The sequence below is a fragment of the Arachis hypogaea genome, chromosome 19, assembly GCF_003086295.3.
Source record: "Arachis hypogaea cultivar Tifrunner chromosome 19, arahy.Tifrunner.gnm2.J5K5, whole genome shotgun sequence".
Classification (NCBI taxonomy): Eukaryota; Viridiplantae; Streptophyta; class Magnoliopsida; order Fabales; family Fabaceae; genus Arachis; species Arachis hypogaea.
The window spans coordinates 154644876-154665228 of record NC_092054.1 but is presented as its reverse complement, the minus strand read 5'-3'; the positions used below and the strand labels follow the sequence as shown (position 1 = coordinate 154665228).

Sequence of the window (20353 nt, the reverse complement as noted above, 5' to 3'; positions counted from 1 at the left end):
TCTAGCAAAGATAGCTGGACTGTTTCTCCAAGCACGAAGAATATTAAAATAATAACCATAGATGCCTTGAGGGAATGTATGATTTATATGGTACTACTTTTCACTCTGACATTTGGCTTTGAGGACGATCATACAGTTAGAGCCTTACAGTCATACATTCCACAAGCAACCAGGTGAGAATCGCCAGAAATGATATCAGGCTCACTGGCAATTGTTACAAGAACCATTACACTGGCTTATTTTACATGTAACGGTGAGTGATACCTCAGAGGAAAGCTTCCTCAGTAACTATCAATATCTGTCTCTGGCGTCCGGAGATAGTAACGGAGACAGTTCACCAGAACCTGCTCAAAATTAGAAAGAGATTGTTGGGTAATTGAGTTGGGCAAAATAACTAGGTATTATTAGTTCCTCTGCTTCCTTATATGTCACGGTCAATCTTTGATACATCTTTGGATTCATGTATCTGAATAAATATGTTACCTGATACATTGATCTAAAGATGCACAAGAAAGTGACAATAACAGATGAAAGAAAATGGAGAGAGTAAATAGCAAGCCAACTTATGTATAATCAATGCAATACTTAGGTGGACAAAGTAATGCCTAAGTTATGTTTGGGCTTTTATCAAGTCTCTCTAGTTCTTATGAACACGGAAGTTACCTGAGACATTGAACTGTTTAATGCAGCGCCACCATAACTGACATGAAATTTATCTTTAGCAATCAAGCCCTAAGACAAAAAGTAAGTCAGGTTAGGTCAGAGTAAATGAGATAGCAGAGAGATTCGGACAGACAGAAAGAGGAAGATACTTCTGTATCAATCTCAGCCGATTCAACATTGATGTTCACATCTGCGATGACTTTAATGATTTCAACGAGCAAGCCTGGCCTGTCTGCTGTCTCTATATACAGCAAGCTGATAAAATTTGAATTAAAAATGGATTAGATTTCAAGCACCTATTGCACTTTGGCTTACTAATTATGCATATTGTTTTGTGTCCAAACAATGAACATATCAAACAACTAGATCCACATATTTTAAAGTGCAAACCTCCTCTTGGGCCCATCTTGCTTAACATGTATATGAGTTGCAATATCAGCATTAAGCTGTGAAAAACAACAATAAATAAGTATATTTACAGGGCTAAGTATTACCATTGGAACCATAAAGGCATTGTAATGAACCAAGAATCTTTTGGTATAGAAGTCCAATATGTACCCAGCATAACAAAATTGAAGGATTAAAACTGAAGACAGAAAAACTCTACAAGTACTGTTGTCATGCAGGCAAAACCACTACATACCAGTATACCACCATATCCATTAAGCAGTTCAAATTTCTTTCAGTAATATTCTCCAACAATTAAAAACATGCCATAGTGGCCGTACCATCTTAAATGAGAGAAAGTGCAACATAGTTTATATTAGGTAAAAATAAATAGAGAACAGCATTCTAACTAAAAGGCTAACAAGGTGTGAATGATTAAATATAATGTCATGGAGTAGGGCACAAAAAATTCACTACAGCAGACACAAGTCTGAGCTACAAGAAATTAGGGAGCCCTTTCTTATATAGTTGCCACCTTGATGGTTTACGAAAAAAGGACAAGAGTACTATTCACCTTCTTCTCTGGAGCCTTTATGCCAAACACCTCACCCATGGCTAGTAATTGGCTCGACTCCTACACGAATTATATAGAGAAACTGAAATTGATAAAAACTAGAGGACAATGTCAAATAGAAACAAGAAATGCGTCTATAAATGCACAAAAGCTTCTCATATGTAAATACACCGTATAAAAACTTTCCAGGACGGTGACTATGAAGCATACTTACAGGATGATATTTCAACAAGTTGTTAATAATGGTCAGTCGAATTCTCTCTAACATATCAGGATCTTCAACTTTGCGGCCAGTGTCTCTGTGAGAATAGATGAACTAAACATGCTAAGACTAGAACGAGGCATTGAGAATACAAGTGTTATTTTTCAGGTATAAAGCATTACCAAAGAGAAAACCTACTAACTATTGCACCACAAAAAATATGTAATAAAGAAAAAACTTATGTTTGAGGTTCAAAATCAACTTACTCTAAATAAAATGCAACAGTTACTATAATTGTCTAATGGGGATAACTTCCAAAATTTGGCACACTAGCAGTGATGATAATGACTGAAATAACCCTACCAAGAAAACTATTAAGCAAAGATTCTTTTCTCGGTTTAATGTTTCCATTTTGCCACCAAAAATCATTTTAGAGAAAGAAAAAAAAAAAGCTATAAGTGCCAGATGAAAGAGACAAAAAGACTTACGCCTGAGTAATAAAAAACTTTGTTTGCTTCACTGGTCCCTCTGTGGAGACAGTTCCCTTTGAAACATCCAACCCCAAGTTTTTTAATGCTCTCATCTGCCTTGGTATAAGCAGAAATAAGTCAATTATTAGCAATACTTATATACTTATTAAATGATGCAGACACAGAAAATGAACTCAAAACTATAACAAAATCTGAAAGAATTGATGCCCTTTGATAACATGGCATAGAAAATCTGGTAGCTGAGCATCTCTTTTCAAACACTTCTCAGACAAGTTGTTCATTTCAACCATCAAACATTCTTGATAATTCGTTTTTTTTTTCCCTCTCTCTAAAAGTAAAATTTTACGTTGTAAGCCCCACAGTGACAGCAACATCACTGACTTATAAAGATTTGGAGGAGAAAAAATTACGTTGAACACAACCTTCCTCACTTACACTGACATGGCATGAGGGATATGTAAAGACTGACAACAGAGCGAAAGTAAGAGGAGTAATAAATCTTCTCTAACTCTAAAAAGCAACGCTCTCATACTTCAACAATATCTAACTAAGAATACACTAATACATTCAAATGGATTGCAAAGTTTTAGAGTTTGAGCACAAATAAATTTCAAAGAGCCATGTCACCGTGTCAATAAGGGCTCCAAGGCGATCACCAAAGCTAAGTTGCACTATTGTTGCTTCAGTATCCGAGTCTTGATCTATCATTACTATTGGCATAGGAACACTATCAAGATTGTCAGTGGATTTCTGCAGTAAGAATTAACCAATCAAATGTCAAAAGAATTACCTATATAAAAGCATGACAAAACTCAGAGGACTTGAGAAAAGAAAAAGTTTAAAAGTTAACAAAAGTCCAAATGCTTGACAAAAGCAATATTCAGTTGGGGCAGCCACTATATTTGACTGGCACAAACTCAATTGCATGGATAATTGGAAACATCATGTGCATAGAATACATAGTGGACATGTAAATTATACAGGAGTTAAAATGTGATGGCATTAGCTGTATTGTAGTGCAGTAGGAAATCAACCCAAGCAATAATCTTCATTTCAGCTAAATTTCAGAAGAGAAAAGAAACAAAATGCTGAAGACCTACATATCACATTCTCAATTATGTATAAAGCTTCCGAGAAAAATGATCATCATAATATTATGACCACAAAATGTCAACTGAATGAAGAGTTAATAACTGAAAACCACAGGAAAGATTCACATCCAGCAGTCAATCAAGCCAACCTAAGTTTTAACTTTATTCCACTTTAACATTGTTATGCGCGAGATGCATGGGCTAAATCATTGTCCTCAAGGATTCAAATAAAATTTTATAAAAGACAAGCCATCACTATCTTTAGTAGATACTAAAATCTTAAATACCCCCCAAGAAGAAGAAAAATATTACAAGAAAACACGAGTTAGAGTGCTTTGGTCCATAGTTTTTAAATATATATTAGGAAACTCAATTGTAAACCCTGCATAACAAAACCATGTGTATTACTCGCACTTCTAAACTTCATCACAATATAAAATAGTAGTCATGAACAGTATCGTCACAAGAAACACATCACTAACCAGTGAAGCTGAACTGACTGCATTAAAATCATATGCAGAAGCATATATAACATTCCTGCATAACATTGCAACAAGTAGTAAGAGACATAAAGGATGCTCAATTGAAATGAACAACCATTAGTAGTATCTATCAGAGTTCACAAACATGATTATTCAACTTAACTAACTACTTCAAATCTACCAAACGAACACTGATTAACAAAAATCACAACTATAATTTTATTAAACAAAAAATTCAAAACAAGTACAACTTCTTTCTAGTCGTTTCTCGTAAGATCAAGGATCATTTGTTTTCCATGCCTTAGTGAACATCACGATCATGTATCCGAAGCAGACTCAGAAAATAATAATTGGCCTAATAATTTCAGTATTGTAATTAAAAAAATAAATAAAGCGTTGAAAGCAAAGAGGAACAGTGTTCTTACTTATTGTTGTTCCTGGAGAGAGAGGGCGAGGTTGGGAAGCGGTGAAGAGGAACAGGAGAGATGGAAGAGTGAGAGAAGAAAGGAATGACCAGTGGATCAGAAGCCCTACCACCACCACCACCACCGTGTACGGCGAAGGAAGGAGCAGCAGCCAAAAATGTCTTTGTCATCGCCATAGCCATAGCTTCCTTGATCCACCGATCCAGAACCTTGCCTTGGACTTGGAGTGTGGCAGTAGCTGGGTTTGGACTTTGGTGTGAGCGAAAATATAAACAGAAGGAGGTAGGTTTATTATTCTTGATCATTTTTCAAAAATGTTTTTTTAATAAAATAAAATATATTTTAATAAAGATCTAATTTTTATGTAAATATAAAAAAATAGGCAGAATTAATCACGTATTATTATATCAATAAAAATAAAATATATTTATACCTATTATTTAAAAAAACACATGAAAATTCAATCTAATTATATAATCGAATAAAATTTTTATATTAAAAATTTAAATTAAGCTTAAGTTAACATAATAGTATTTTTTATTTAAAATAATTATAATAGATAAAGACTTTTTAATTTTATAATATAAAACTATATTATACATTTTAATTTTAAATGTATTTTTGTAAACTTTAAAAATATCAGTAAGTTTTAAAAATTAAAATTATAGATACATAAATTTTTTTATTTATAAAACACAAAATATTAATTTATATTTCCCAAAAGTATAAATACTTTTCCGAATTCCAATACATTCCACCAAACTCCCAAATTGAAGTGGTTTTCTTTTTAAAAATAACAGTTTGATTTTTTTTATGATATTCTTTATTTTTACAACTTAAAAATTAATACATTGTAAATCTAAACTCCAGTTTAAAATTATTTTTTTTAGCGAAGATACGGAAACTTTAACCCACAACCTCTTAATTGAATATGAAGAGACTATGTCATTTAAGCTATTACTTCTTGACAACTCCAGTTTAAAATTTATTAGTGAATAAATTATTACATGTATAAAATAAAATTTAGACGATCAATATTTATTTAAATAAATAAGTAAATTAATTATTTGTTCGGTCAAAGTTAGTTTTTTTTTATCGAAGATATGAAAACTCGAACCCGCAACCTTTTAGATGAGTATGGAAAGATTATGTCATTTGAGCTATTATTCATTGGCGAGTTAGTTAAATTAATTGTTTGATTTATTTTAATTTTTTTAAATTAAAAATAAAATTTAAACTCAAAATTTTATGTAAAAATAAAAAAATTATATCATTTGAGATATAATTGATTTATATTTTATTTTAATCTTTGTTATGATGGTGTTGTTCCCTACTTACTTATTCATTGATTTTTGTTTGATTTTTGTTTGGTTCTGACTTCTGAATCTGAAAAGAAATGAAAAAGGACGTAATTTACGTAAAAGAGAAAGAGTTTGGTGCGTAATGGCGAATGCTGCTGAGGGATGGTGACGTAGACGTGGATAAGAAGATAGGTGAAGGCCACATCAGATCCAACTCTCTGTCTGTGATATGACTATGAGTGATGTTGTCCTACATAATTAAATCATGATAATTTTTGGTATATTTATACTTATTTTGAAATAAAAAAACCATGTGCTTTAAAGTTAATGATAATGAGTTTCCAATAAATACACATCATTTTAAAAAATACTTTTTATCAATACTCAAAATATTCTCTTTCGGCCGGCAGTACCATCCATATCGGTCCACCAAAAAATGAATCGATACCTTGGGTTATATGTGGAGATCAGCCTTGAGTTATACATTAATTTTAAGATTTTTATAATCTTTTGTTACGAGGTTTTAATATATTTAAATAAAATTTCATATCAAACTAATATTTTATTAAATAGTAAACTATAATATATCAAACTAATATATCAAATCAATGAGTTATAACTCAAATGGCATAGACTTTCCACACTCAATTAAGAGGTCGCGGGTTCGAGTCACATATCTTTTCAAATTGTCAAATGAGTAATAGCTCAAATGGCATAGTCTCTCCATACTCATTTAAGAGGTTGCGAGTTCGAGTCTCATATCTTTAGTAAAAAAAAAAACTGTAAAAATATATTCGAACAATTCTAACAAAAATAAATATAAAAGATAAAAATGATAAAATCTTAAAAGATAAAAAAAATAACAAAAATATTGTATCATTTCGAATCAATCATCTGTCACATGTCTTTCTTGCACCAAATGTTATCCAATGTTTTTTCATTCTCAAATAATCCTTCATTATTGATCAACATCTTAGCATAACTAAGTGAAAGACAAATGTTTATAATAATCTAATTTATTATATATTACAAAGACATAATTCTTCTAATTTTTACTAGTGACTTAATTGGTACCACAATATAAGTGGAATTCTACTTTTTGTAAAGGAAAACTTAAGAACTTACAAATTGGACATCACAACTTTTTGTCCCTTCCCTCCTCTTTTTTTCCTTTCTCTTATTTTTTTTAAGTTTTTTTTTATTTATTTTTAAGTTTAATTATTTTATTAGTCTTTATAATTTTATCAAAATTAAAATTAATATTTTTTTGTAAATAAAATAAAATAATTAATTATTTTCCTAGAAAAGATTTTTCAATTTTATTTTCAAGGGTACGATTTTTTTTTTAAATAACAGCAAGTTCGCCGTACCTTCGGCAAATTCTATGATAAGTTTAGCACACTATTTAAACTGGTAGAACCATTTTTGTTTGTCCTTTTCTTCTTCTATTCTCCCTTCCAAATTTTCTCTGTTACTCTTTTCTGTCTTTTCGATATCCATAAAATTTGGTGTGGATGATATTCTCAGTTCCAGGTTCGTAAATAATAGTCTATTTTTTTTATCGTAATTAGAATTATTTCGTTTGCTTATGTAAAGTTACTGTTTACATGTTAGATAAATTTGTTAGGTATAGATTATTTGTTGGTTAGAATAACAGATTTATTGTTTACATGTTAGTTAGTTAGACATACTTTTAAGTGTTGTTATGTCAGGTAGATTGTTTTATGTTACCATGTTTCAGTATAGTTACTATTTATTGTTTATAAACATGTTAATGAATATAAGAAAGTATATTATTAGTTAATTTAGTTAGAGTTATTAGCTTGTGTTGTGAATTAGAAGGTCATTAGTAGAATAATTAATTAGGTTAACTTAGATAAGAAAGAGAGGTGAGCAATAAAATTTAGAGTTGAGTTAGTTATAAATTAATTAGTTACATGACGACATCAGTTAAATAGGGTAAACTTAAAATTAGTAGGTTTATAAGCTACTTTTCATTTAGTTTAATTTTTAATAATTTAGTGTGTGATTTTATTTTATTAGATTGTGTTTCGATGGAGTAGCAGTTATTGGGTTAAGAAGATGAGATGTATAGATTGGATTATGCTGAGCACATTGCTGGGAGACTTGATCGAGTGGTATAATTTTTTAACTTTTTTTTATTTTATTGTATTGAATAAAAAGTGAACTTGCAATTATATTTCTTCACGGTCCCTTTTTTTCTTATTTTTTTTTTTTTCCGTTTGGTAGGCGCCTCAGATCTTGCGCACCAGACGGAATCTGATGATACGGCCTCCAGAGTAGATTATGCTATATCTGAGACGAGCCGGGTTTGAGTACGTGGCCTATATGGTCGAGTTCGAGCACGATTGGGAGCTTGCCTCGGCATTGATAGAGAGGTGGAGGACTGAGTCCCATACCTTTCATCTACCGTGCGGGAAGATGACTATCACCATGCAGGATGTGGCCTATCAGTTGGGATTCAGGACTGACGGTGATCCTGTGAGTGGATGCATAGGTGGGTGGGAGCAGCACCATCAGGGACGGACCATTGAGGAGTTATGTGAGCAGATTATGGGTGTTGTTCCCGACCCAGAGGACAGACAGTCACAGACGAAGTGGACTGTGAAACTCACTTGGTTCCACAATACGATTTGTGGAGAGTTGGAGTAGGACGCTACAGAGGAGCGCCTGATGAGGTACACGAGAGGATACATCATGCAGTTGATAGGGGGTATCCTCTTCCCAGATGCATCTGACTCTCGGGTGCATATCAGGTGGCTTTCCCAATTGGAAGACCTTGATACGTGTAGCTGGTTGTCGTGGGGTCGGCTGTGCTGGCATGGCTGTACCGCCAGATGTGCCGGGCCACGGAGTATGGTCAGCGCAACTTGGGAGGATGCGTCAACTTGATGCTTTCTTGGGCCTACCACCATATTCTGTTAGTACGGCCCAATGGCTTTGATACTCGTCGCTTTTCCCTGGTCGAGAGGTATTATAAACACTTACCAAAGTTATTCATATCATTGTTAAGTTGTTTATTAATAATAATGGATAAAATAATATTGTTGTTGGTTGTGTAGTGGGTTCAGTACCGACCGGACAATGCCACAGACGAGAGCAGGTTGAGGCATCACAGGAGATGATTTATTTAAAACAACAACAACAACTATCGTCGACTAGAAGATGCCCTTCCATCACCAAGAGCAGTGCAAGTCCTCCGCGTGTGCCGGCTTTGGCGACACAATCCGCATTGCTTCTCCCCGTTATGCTCAACGCCATCCATGTTGTTACGAATCCTGGAGCTCACAGGGCGACCTCTCTTCACTCGCATCGTCCTAGGGTTGGGATGGATTTGGGGACCATCATACAATGGCTAGTCATCCTCGTGCCCTATCGGTCGAAACTCTGATCTGTAAACATTGAAGACCGACTCCAAGCGGTATACAGGGTGAACAAACCGCTTCCAATCAAGTCTTGCATGAAAGCAAGCTGCAAGCACGTGACGACAAGGAATATGAAGAGCCTGAAAATACCCACAATCACACTTACGTTCATCAAGTAGCACTTGATAATTCTGTTGCCTGGATCCAGGAACTGCCACTAACTCTTCAAACGTGAAGTTTGTCCTCGATCGATCAAACTGGTAAACATTCATAGTGTTCATGTGCTTCGAGTTGAATTCTATGGCCTTCATCAATGTCTGTGAGAATTCAGCACCGACCTGAAGTTGGGCCAGTGCCTCGGAACCCTTCCTTGCAAAAAGTTCATCTAAACGAAAATAACTTGACTTAACAAGAGCCGTGATTGGCAAATTGTGGGAACACTTCATAACTGCATTAATGCACTCGGAGATATTGGTCGTCATGTGACCAAATCGACGACCCTCGTCAGCATACTATGCCCACTGTGACCGTGGCATTTCTTCAAGCCAGTTTGTAATAGCTACGTTTTCGCCCCTTAGACGGCCATAATAATGAGCGAACTCATGATGCGACTTTGAGTACACTGCATTAATAAAAACATTCTTCAAGTCTTTGTTCCTAAAGTGGGTCATGAAATTGGCTACAATGTGTCTTGTACAAAACGCTTGAAAGGCATGAGGCGGTTTCCATAAACTACCTTCAGCATTCAGTGTTCCATCAATGGACTTGTGTCTGTCTGAAATCACTAACACCCCTGGTTGTGGTGTCACATGCTCCCGTAGGTACGAAAGAAAGAACGACCACGCCTCCTTTGTCTCACCCTCAACAATTGCAAATGCAATGGGCAGAATGTTTGCATTGCCATCTTACGCTATGGCCATCAACAAAGTTCTACCATATCTACCATATAGGTGGGTGCCATCAATGGATATAAGTGGCTTGTAATTCTTTAAGGCCTCAACACATGGTGGAAACGTCCAAAAGACCCGATGAAATATCACAGTGTCGGTGGAGGCAGGCTAGGGCTGTGTCACTAGTTGCACCCAGGTACCTAAATAGACATACATTAGTGGGCTTTTTGTACACGGCTGAATTAGTTAATAGCGAATAACTAAATCGGAAATAAATCTTACCTGGCAAGTACATATGCATAGCGAATAATCAACGAGAAAGCTCGTTGTATAACTCCTCCCAATCGCCATATATTCTAGTGATGACTCTTTGTTTTGCAAGCCAAACCTTTCTGTAGGACACCTTGTAATCAAAGTGATTATCCACACCTCCTTGTAGAACCCTGATGCTGATTGTTGGATCGGCTTTGACCATTGTGAAAATGTGTTGCGCAATCACCTTCGAATCCAATCTACGATGATCTTGCCCCATCGAAGTTTGCATGCAAGTATGAGGACCAGTGTATCTCCTAACCTCCCACCTTTCTTGCTTTCGGCGATATGATATGAGTATGCTCCAATTACAACCGGGTCCGAACTGGATACATCGAGCATTGTACCTTAAATGGTCACTCTCTACTATTTTGTACTCCCCACCCCTCCTGATGCTGTACTGCTTAACTGCCAACATGACTTCTTCCTTGTTCCCAAATTATTGTCCAACCTCAAACTCGTTGCTTGGGTCTTCTTCAAGACCTCCCTGGGTAAACGACTAATCCAAAGTCATTGTATCGAGATTCAACCTTGTGAAATGATTTGGCCAGTCATATGGTCGAGAAATGGCAGGCTGTGTCAGAGCAATCTGTATGCCACCGTAGTAGTTCATCTCCTCTTCCTCGTCACCATCATCAGGGATTTCGGGTGGTTCTTCGTCAGCATTGTCTCCATCATCGGGGTTGACTTCATACTGCTCCATCATCGGATCTCTGATAGCAGAACCATCATGACTTTCAAGACTGTCATCCATTAAGTCAACGTTACGAACTTCAACATTAGACCCTCCTGACTACCCTCAGGTGGCATATTTAGATCCACCATCGTCCTTCTAATAGTTCGTCTAACAACTCCACTCGTCGGACTATCATCGACAGTATCTTCAGATGATCCTCGGCCACCAAAGTCAACAAGAAACACGTATAATTCCAACAGATGAATATTAGTCCATCGGTTGTGCCACGACCTTATAAGTCGTACGTCCTCGTCGTCGCACAACTGGTACCTAATTCAAAACAATAGAAATATCGCTCACAACCATGGTCTGATAAATATACTAATAACAGAGACAAAGACAATACAACTGTAATATATATTTTATAAAACAAATTGCCATCTATTTCGGTCGGATATATGTAGTAATTTTTTTCACCCTTTTAAATTCTTCCTGTTCGACAGAATGCAATATTACATTCTTCAAAGCTGTTAAACTGTTGACTTTCGGTGTCATATAGGTAATTATCGGTTGGCCCGATCTAAAAACAATTGAACCTTCTTCATCATACACTATTTCACCATCATAATGAATGGATAACAATGGATTTCCTGACATTGTAGCAACAATGTTAATAGTGAGAAAGAAAGTAAACAGAGAAATTGTGGCTACTTGATCTTCTCTCCAATAAACCTACTTTTATTTCCGAACTCATCATAGAATTCGCTGGGGGTGTGACGAACTTGCTGTTATTCAAAAAAAAAAAAAGCGTATCCTTAAAAATAAAGCTGAGAAATCTTTTCTGGGAAAATAATTAATTATTTTATTTTATTTACGAAAAAAAACCATTAAAATTAGATTCCTATATTTTTTAATTAATTTTTTATATTTTTTTAAATTTTTAATTAGATATTTTTTATGTTAAAAATGTTAAAATTAATGAAATATTTCTTTTAAAAAAGATATAGTCAAAGATCTAATTATGTTCTTAATTTTGGATATCTTTAATTTACAAAAAAATATTTAGTTAATTATAACATTTTTTTATATTAAAAAAGACTTAATTACAAAATTAAAAATAGTGTAAAAATCTAATTAAAAAATATATAAAAACCTAATTATAAATTTAGTAAAACTATAAAGTTAAACAGAATAACTAATCGTTATTTTTAACATTGAAAAAGATAGTGCGTTAAGAAATTATAAAAGATAATTAAAAAAAATTGAAGGCCAGATTTAGATACTAAAATCTAAAAATTAGATTTGTATTTATATTTTTTTATTAAAAAATTTTAAAATTAAAATTGTGTTTATAAATTTTTTATTATTTTAAAATCACAAATCTAAGAATAGATTTCTGTACCCATAAAATTTCATCGTAAAATTTGACATATTTTTTATCTTTATATTAGGAAAAAAAAAACACTTAATATATCTATAACGGCAAATAACACACTATTTGTCTACTTCTCTTTTTTTTTTTTTTTTAAACGGTAAGTACTTTATATATTAAAAAATATTATATGAGATACAATGTTATTAATAATAAAAAAAACAAACATTTTTAAAATGATTTTATCATTAAACTAAAATTATAAAAAAAATTTAAAATTCAGCAGAATTAATTATTTTTATCAATAATTTTAGGCATCAATTTAATATTTTTTATCTGGTAACTTTTAACTACTTCACTTCGCTCCCAAAAATCAATCAATTTAGGGTTTCAAAATCCCCGCCAAATTTCCTCCCTTTCCCTTTCTCATTCTCAGTCACTCCCCTCACTCTGTAATGTCAATGGCGATCGAGAACGAGAAATCGGAATCCCCTATCACCAAAGCTTCGAAGCCTCTTCCTCCTCCTGCTGGTAACGAGAACTTACCGCAGAAGCAACCGTCGAGCCCCACCGCAAGGGATCGCATTGTTTCCGTTGCTTCAAACATTGCATCTCAGCCTCTTCACTTCTCTGATCCTCAAGTTTGGGGCGTCCTCACCGCCATCTCCCACAATGCCCGTAAAAGGCTCCAGGTTCTTTCTTTCTCCCTTCTCAGATAAAATCTCAGTTGCTCTAATTTATAGGTTTCTTTGTAGTTGCGTTTCTTTATTTGAAAAATGCAAGTGAAGTGAACCTTTATGCCTCTGAAAGTGAAAAGTGACACGCTTGCAGCTTGATCTCTGATATAAGCCACGACCTGTCGGATTCAGTACATAAACCTTATGAACTTGTGATGATTACATGCATGCAATCATTTGGGCATTAGTGTGCGTTTAGATATTTCAATTTGTTTATTCATTTATATATTGTTCAAACAGTCTGCAAAGTAAGAGAATTTTTTCAAAGCAACTTTTTTTTTTAATTACAAAAGATGGTCAAACAAACAGACTCTTAATATATGTCAACAAGATTGAACTGTTCTGTAAATATTATGGATTTGCAGCAAAGTTATTATGAAATTACAGTCAGTGGTAGTTGAACCGCAGCTGTGACCAATGGTATTGGCACCTTTTCTTCATTTACTTGTTCTTTTTCTGTAACTATTGATTACTCCACTTCATTTGATTTGATTTGATTTGATTTGATTGAATGGTTGATTCTGACCAGGGAATTAATATTTTACTAACTGCTGATGAGCACTGCATTGGCCGATTGGTGGATGATGTGCGATTCCAGATTGATTCGAACAACATTAGTGCAAATCATTGCAGAATATACAGGATGTCGATTACAAACGAAAATATGGTGGACACAACATCAATTTTCTTGAAAGATACAAGGTTGTGGATTCTTTTTCAGAGCTTGGCTATTTCCATCCTTCCTATGGAAAAATTTCACCCTTGTCATATTCTGATTTTTGTAAAGTCTTGTTCAGCACAAATGGAACTTATCTTAACTGGGAGAAGTTAAAAAAGAATGCTCCTGCTGTCAAAGTCTGCCATGGTGATATTATATCGTTTGCTGCTCCTCCTCAGCACGGTATGAATGCTTTCCAGTTATCAGAAATCAGAATTTTCATTTTTTCTTTAATAAATGGGATTTCAGGTTTTTTGGTTCCCTCAAGAAATATTTTGTATCTTTTTAAACAGATCTTACATATTCTTTTGTATATCGAGAGGTGCTTTTGTCCACCCCCATGCCAGATAATGCAGCTGCTAAGCGAAAAGCGGGTAATGTTATGATTAACCGAACTTTTAATTTACTAGTTTTTGTCATTATAGCATTCTACTCCTATTATGTTCATTATAGAATTCAAGCTTGAAAATTATATTATAGCATGTTGTGATATTCAGAATTTTCCTATACATTTGATTTTGACATTTGCAGCTTCTTCATATAACTTCATGTGATCAACTGTTTACTTCCTATTCGTTGTGAAATTTATATAACTTCTAATTGATAATTATGATATATAATATAATTTTCTATCAGAAAGTTATTTGAAAGATACATCATGGTTGATATAGATATTTGTTTTATTTGAGTTTGTGGTGCTTTTTAAAATTTCTGTCTTACTTTTTCTTATCTTATATAGAGGGATGTGCCTCTGAAAGCAAGAGATTGAAAGGCTTAGGCATTGGTGCCCCCGAGGGTCCTATTTCTCTTGATGATTTTCGAAGCCTTCAAAGATCAAACACAGTACGATATTTTAAAAGGATGCAATATCCTAAGCACTGTAAACTCCTCCTTTCTTACCCTTCTTTTTCCTCATGTTAATTGTATCCTATCTTATTCTTGGCAGGAGCTGAGGAGGCAGTTGGAGAATCAGGTGGTATTAATTGATACTTTGCGTAATGACAACCGTGTTGCTGCTGATCGTCATGAAAGTGTATGTAGCTGATGTATTTTCAATTTATGTGCTCTTCTAAAACTCTGCATGCAGATTTTAATATAAAAATGTTTAATCTCAAGTTGTTCTTTGTTATATTAATATGTGGTCTACAATGTCTTACCTAATCCACAATACATTTTATAGGAATTACAATCAGCCAAGGAGTCTGTTGCAAAATGTTACCTTGATCAATTAAAAGAATTACAACAAAGTGTAGATCTAAAACACAAGGAACTATGCGATTTTAATAGAGTAACTGCTGAACAGAAACATGCCATCGAAGACCTCAATGAAAGGCTGAGTGCTTCTATGCAGTCATGTGCTGAAGCAAATACTATAATAAGTAGGTATGGTCTATATAATTCTGAGCTATTTAATTCTTGATTTTGAGTTCTTCACTTCTTTAGTGTTCAATGTTGATTCAAGTGTCATAGGAATGAAGTTGTTCATTTTTATGTAGTTTGAGCTTGAGCTGCTCCTTGATCGATTGATTTTTATGTTGCAATGAGAATTGGCAATGTGGAATGATTTAGTGCTTATGTACATGTGTCTATATCCTTGTGTGTAACATCCTGGGGATGAATTTTGGTACTGATTGTTGGAGGAGGATGAAACTTTGGTACCATGATTAGTATTAAACCTTTTGCCCCCAGCATAGTTACGCTAGCTGTATTCAACTTGCACTGTTTAATAATTGAGTCCCTCTCACTTGCTCCTCTGCATGCAGTCAGAAAGTAAATATAGCTGAACTCAAGGAACAATTAGATGATGAGCGGACTCAGCGAAAAGAAGAGCGCGAAAAGGCCACAACTGATCTAAAGGCTGCTGTTTTTAGAGCCCAGTCTGAGGCTCAGGAGGAATTAAGACGACACACTGATGCTGCCTTAAGAAGAGAGAGAGAACTACAAGAAACAATAAATAAGCTTCAGGTTTGAAGGTTTTGTCGCTAAATTAGTAAGAAACTGTACTCCCTTTGATTTTGAAGCTTATAAGCTGTCATTCTTTCTGAATGTTGTAGGAGTCAGAGAGGGAAAGGTGTTTGCTAGTTGAAACCTTGAGGTCCAAACTGGTATGGTTCTGCTCATGTTTAGCCTACAATGGGCAACAACTTGTGTATTTCATAAATAGGTTTGTGCCTTCGTTCCATTTTGTTGCAGGAGGATACTAGGCAAAAGATGGTTGTGTCTGATAATAAGGTTCGCCAGTTAGAAACCAAATTGCATGAGGAGAAGCTGACCACTGCAAATCAAACAAAGGTACTCATATAGTTTTGTGCGTGTATTATGTCCTTTTTCATATTTTGGATTTGGTTACTATCTCGCTGAACAAAAATGCAAATTTTTGGAGCAGAAAATAGAAGAATTTGAAGAGGAAACAAGAAGATTAAACCAAGAGCTTGAGAGTGAAAAGGTAGATATTGGAATTTCATGTTCCAAGAATGTTTTTGTATAAAGGTGTTTGTCTAAATGATGTCTGCTTTCCACCGATTGCTGTTACTGTTAATGACTTATTTCCGTGAGACTTCAGAGTATGACAATATCTTATTTATATGTTGCTAGACTGATAAATTCTAATTAATAAGTTGCTTCAGCTTTCTAATTCAATATCCCCCCCTTATTCTCTTATATCTTTTATTTATGTTTTTTAGCTCTTACTTCTTTTATTTTGGTGGTGAAGTTTCTTTATGTGAAACTGAAAATATTTGTTGCTGTTGTTAGCAGGCAGCTCGAGAAGAAGCATGGGCTAAAGTTTCTATTCTTGAGCTCGAGATAAATGCCACAATGCGGGATCTAGAATTTGAGAGGAGGAGGTTAAGAGGTGCCAGGGAAAGACTTATGCTTCGGTAAGGCACAAGTTGTTTCTGTTTAATATGATCACTGGACAACTGTAGTTTGAAAATTATGTAAGAATGAAACCTTATGTAGAAAAGAATATTAGAGGACATCGCAGGATGGGCTACTTTACTTGAATACTGTAATTCTTTGGCTTGCTTTACAGTTTACATATAAGATTTTTTTCTTAAATTGGTGATTAAAATAGACAGGAACGGGAATTCTATGACTTCTTAATTAGAATTATCACTAGTGTGTAAATTATGGTTATGTGAACATTACTATCATATATTCTGAATGGATTTTAGCTACCCTGAAAATATGAAGAATAAAGGATGTATGAACATCTACAAGAATATGAAAGCAATTAGCAGAGCAATTGAGCCTAAATAAAAGTAGGACCGTGGCTGAATAGTTTTTGTTGTATTTATTAGAATGGACTACTCAACAATGTCATTGCAGTAAAAATTGCACATCCTGGTATCATCTGTTGGATATGTCATTCATGTTGAGTTAATCAGCTTTGTTTAGTAGTCCCTGTTGGTTAACATGCTGCAGCGTTGCACTGTTTGTATTAAATGCTGATAGGCACTTTAACTTTATGAGGCAACTTCTACACCTGCATTATGCTTTGATTTTGCCACTGAAGCTCATTGATGTCATGCAGGGAAACACAGCTACGGGCATTTTATTCCACTACTGAGGAAATACAAGTACTCTTTGCTAAGCAACAGGAGCAATTAAAGGCTATGCAGAGAACTCTTGAAGACGAAGAGGATTACGAGAATACTTCTGTAGATATGGATGGAGTGATCGGTGGAACCCCTGGAAGAGAGAGAGAAGTTGCAGGATACCATAGCAAAAATGCTGCAAAGGCAGGATCAACTACATCTACACAGAAGCCCAACAGAGATCAAGTAGAAACCTCAAGCAATGAAGCTAGTGTCACTGAGAAGCATGACTGTGAGGTGAGAAGTCAAGAATGCCAAAATACACAAGAGTTCCCCAATGCAGATCATGACCATGATGTAAGAGGTGGCTTTGGTTCTGATATTGATGGTGCTGGCACAACCGCTATGATGGATGGAGGCGCTGGCGGTACTGAGCGAGTTCTGGGAACTGAAAGTCCTTCAAATTATGGCGTAAAGCATGTTGATTTGGATAAATCTGGTGCTCTAGATGGGGACACTATGCAGTGTGATGATGATGATGTAAATGTACAAGAAACTGAGGAGCAAGCCCATGATCGTGTTTCGCATCCATTGCAATTACATGATCCTGCAGACACTGAAAAAGTTATTGAGGATACCGAAGTTGGAGGCACAATCAGAACAGCAGACCTTTTAACTTCCGAAGTTGCTGGCAGCTGGGCTTGCAGTACAGCCCCTTCTGTGCATGGAGACGATGAATCTCCAAGCAGAGACAATAATGAAGGTTGTGGTCCATTGCATGATTCAAATATTGTGGTGGCTGAGAGTCAGAACACTCGTTCTGAAGATGCTGCTGCTAGACGGAATGAGCGGCAAGCACTCCGGGATATGATTGGCATTGTTGCTCCTGATTTGAGGGAGAAGTTTGGAGGTTCTGCATATAATTGTGGTGAAAAGCAAGAGAAAGATGGTAGTTCAACTGACTCAGACACGCAGACTTGTAGCAACAGTGGCAATGAAGGTAGAATCAATGCAGAGGGTGGAACTATGTCTGATGAAGAAACTCAGTGTTGTGACCATGTTGAAGAGAATGAAAAGCAGGATGATGCCATGGATGAAGGTGATGATGAAGCTACTCAAGAAGATTGAATCTCTTGTATAAAATATAAGTCAGGAAACTGTACATATTTACATGGATCTCTGAAGACATCTCATCTCATCTCACGTATATAAAGTGGTTGATTACCCCTTGCGGTTATGACTCCCTCTAATTATATTTAAGGCGTCTTATGTTATTGTTTATTATTATTTATCATTCACTAGAATCGGTTTTCTTTGTGGAATAGTGTTTTATTTTGTATTTGTTTTTAATTTACTTTTTTTTAAGTATAAATAGTGTATTACTCGCAATTTATATATGAGCTTTATTTATTTTGTTCAAATATATCGTGCTTGCTGTTGTTATGGGTGGAGACAATGTCATGTAAGCTAAATAAACCATCGGATTTGATAAAATGAACCAAGATGAACTCGGTTTCTACTTTCTACTCTCTTTTTTAGATGGTGTCAAGTAGAAGTGTATTTTAAACAAAATTTATATATGGATTATTAGTGGACAAATAAAAACCAAAAAAGAAATATTTATTTATCTATTATCTATTAAAAATATATATCAAACTAGTGTTGTAGTGATTAACTAAAACATAAATATTTAAAGGTTTTTTTTTATACATTTGTTATGTCAATTATATGTATTTTTTGTTTCCTAAGAGCATCTCCAATGGTGAGTTCCTCTTTGACTTTTTTCTGACATATAGGAACTCTAACCATTGGAGGAGAGGAGAAGTGAGTTCCCGCACAAGGATTAAGGTAAGGGAGTCCCTCTAAGCAGGGACTCAAATTAACCAATAATAACTTGTCATTTGGCAAGTTATTATAAAAAAATAATAATATAAAATCTGAAATAATTAAATAATTAAATAATAATTAAATTAGTAATAATTATAATAAAAATTATATTAAATAATTATATTTTTATTTAATTAATAATTTATATTAATATATTAAATTATAATTAATTAAATTTACTTACATTAAAAAATAAATTTAATTTTTATACCTTATAAAATAATTTTTAGTTGAGTTGGTTATTTTTATTTTTAAAATTTAAAATGCTAATGATATTATTAAAATTAGCAGTTGTAAACACAAAACTATAAATTAGTATAATCTCGAATTATATATTGTGTATTATTATTATATATGAATTTATTTAATATTAATATCTTTTAATAATGAATTATTTTTAAATTTATAAATTTAAATAATATTATTGAAAAAAATTAATTATATTAATTTTAAGTATTTTAATTAATTAATTAAGTGGGACCACAATAGGAACTAAAGTTAGTTCCTCCTAATGGAGAAGAGAGATGCTTTGAGTTCCTATTTATTGTTTATGACGCAAAAGCTGATGTGGAGTTATTTTTTATGACAGGTGGGCCATAAACAGGAACTGGGATGAGTTTCCTACTGGAGATGGTCTAATGTATCTTATAACTTGGTAGGTTAAAAATTAATTTATCGTAGATCAGAAACTCAGAGCTTCATTTAATAATTTATCATTTTATAATTTACTAGTAATTCATGAGTTTCTGTATAATTTACATAATTTAGTGGTTTACAACAATATAGTATTAATCTCGTTAAAGAAAAATATATTTTTTGTCCTTAAAAAAAAAAAAACTAAACTCTGTAATTTAAATAATATTATCACAAGTTGTGTTCTAGCTAGGAGTGCTTAATTTGTAAGACAACGTTAAAATCTAAACAAATCATAAATCTAAACATTAAAAGCAATAAAGATTTATATTTTTCTTCCGTTAATTCTCTAATTATGTATTGTAAACCTAATTAAGTCATTTAACGAGTCTGATTTTTCAGCTTGGTCAGCCTTCCTTAATTGAAGACAATTATGCAAACTTTTGGCACCAATTTCACATGGACGAAAAGTATCCGAATAAGGAACAAAACGAACAAATCTAGAGTCACACCCATGGTCACAAATTTCCGAGAACACCATATATTTCTCATTAGTTAAACTATATGCATAGACCTTCTTCTTAGCA

General features: G+C 34.0%; 3 protein-coding genes across 4 annotated transcripts; 1 reads left to right on the top strand and 2 right to left on the bottom strand.

The window, feature by feature from the left end:
* Positions 1–66: 66 nt before the first annotated feature.
* LOC112775627 (ACT domain-containing protein ACR12) lies at positions 67–4617 on the bottom strand. Its single transcript, XM_025819384.2, has 10 exons — positions 4316–4617; positions 3891–3945; positions 2945–3067; positions 2315–2409; positions 1839–1923; positions 1625–1684; positions 1054–1109; positions 813–918; positions 664–732; positions 67–344 (listed from the first exon to the last, which is right to left on the bottom strand). The coding sequence occupies exons 1-10, from the start codon at positions 4495–4497 to the stop codon at positions 282–284; spliced, it is 894 nt and encodes a 297-aa protein (XP_025675169.1). The 5' UTR covers positions 4498–4617; the 3' UTR covers positions 67–281.
* A 4375-nt stretch (positions 4618–8992) lies between these two features.
* Positions 8993–9484, bottom strand: LOC114925987 (uncharacterized). The gene has a single exon (XM_029295823.1). It carries the CDS (start codon positions 9482–9484, stop codon positions 8993–8995), a length of 492 nt encoding a protein of 163 aa, XP_029151656.1.
* Positions 9485–12614: 3130 nt separating this feature from the next.
* Positions 12615–18667, top strand: LOC112779150 (uncharacterized). 2 transcript variants are annotated; one of them, XM_025823399.3, is made up of 13 exons: positions 12615–12944; positions 13519–13691; positions 13787–13890; positions 14001–14081; positions 14447–14550; positions 14654–14740; positions 14888–15090; positions 15471–15672; positions 15762–15812; positions 15901–15999; positions 16094–16153; positions 16465–16586; positions 17243–18667. In XM_025823399.3, the coding sequence occupies exons 1-13, from the start codon at positions 12708–12710 to the stop codon at positions 18372–18374; spliced, it is 2655 nt and encodes an 884-aa protein (XP_025679184.1). In that variant the 5' UTR covers positions 12615–12707; the 3' UTR covers positions 18375–18667. The 2 variants fall into 2 exon arrangements, with proteins under 2 accessions (XP_025679184.1, XP_029151825.1); XM_029295992.2 differs by having other exon boundaries at positions 16462–16586.
* The last annotated feature ends 1686 nt before the right edge of the window (positions 18668–20353 follow it).

Coding starts and splice junctions, on each gene's coding strand:
- LOC112775627 (XM_025819384.2), bottom strand. CDS start 4,497: ATGGCTATGGCGATGACAAAGACATTTTTGGCTGCTGCTCCTTCCTTC. Junction 1,110..1,624: donor TAAAGGCTCCAGAGAAGAAG/GTGAATAGTACT, acceptor TGTTTTTCACAG/CTTAATGCTGATATTGCAAC. Junction 733..812: donor CGGCTGAGATTGATACAGAA/GTATCTTCCTCT, acceptor TTTTTGTCTTAG/GGCTTGATTGCTAAAGATAA.
- LOC114925987 (XM_029295823.1), bottom strand. CDS start 9,484: ATGACGACCAATATCTCCGAGTGCATTAATGCAGTTATGAAGTGTTCC.
- LOC112779150 (XM_029295992.2), top strand. CDS start 12,708: ATGTCAATGGCGATCGAGAACGAGAAATCGGAATCCCCTATCACCAAA. Junction 14,741..14,887: donor CTGCTGATCGTCATGAAAGT/GTATGTAGCTGA, acceptor TACATTTTATAG/GAATTACAATCAGCCAAGGA. Junction 15,091..15,470: donor GCAAATACTATAATAAGTAG/GTATGGTCTATA, acceptor CTCTGCATGCAG/TCAGAAAGTAAATATAGCTG.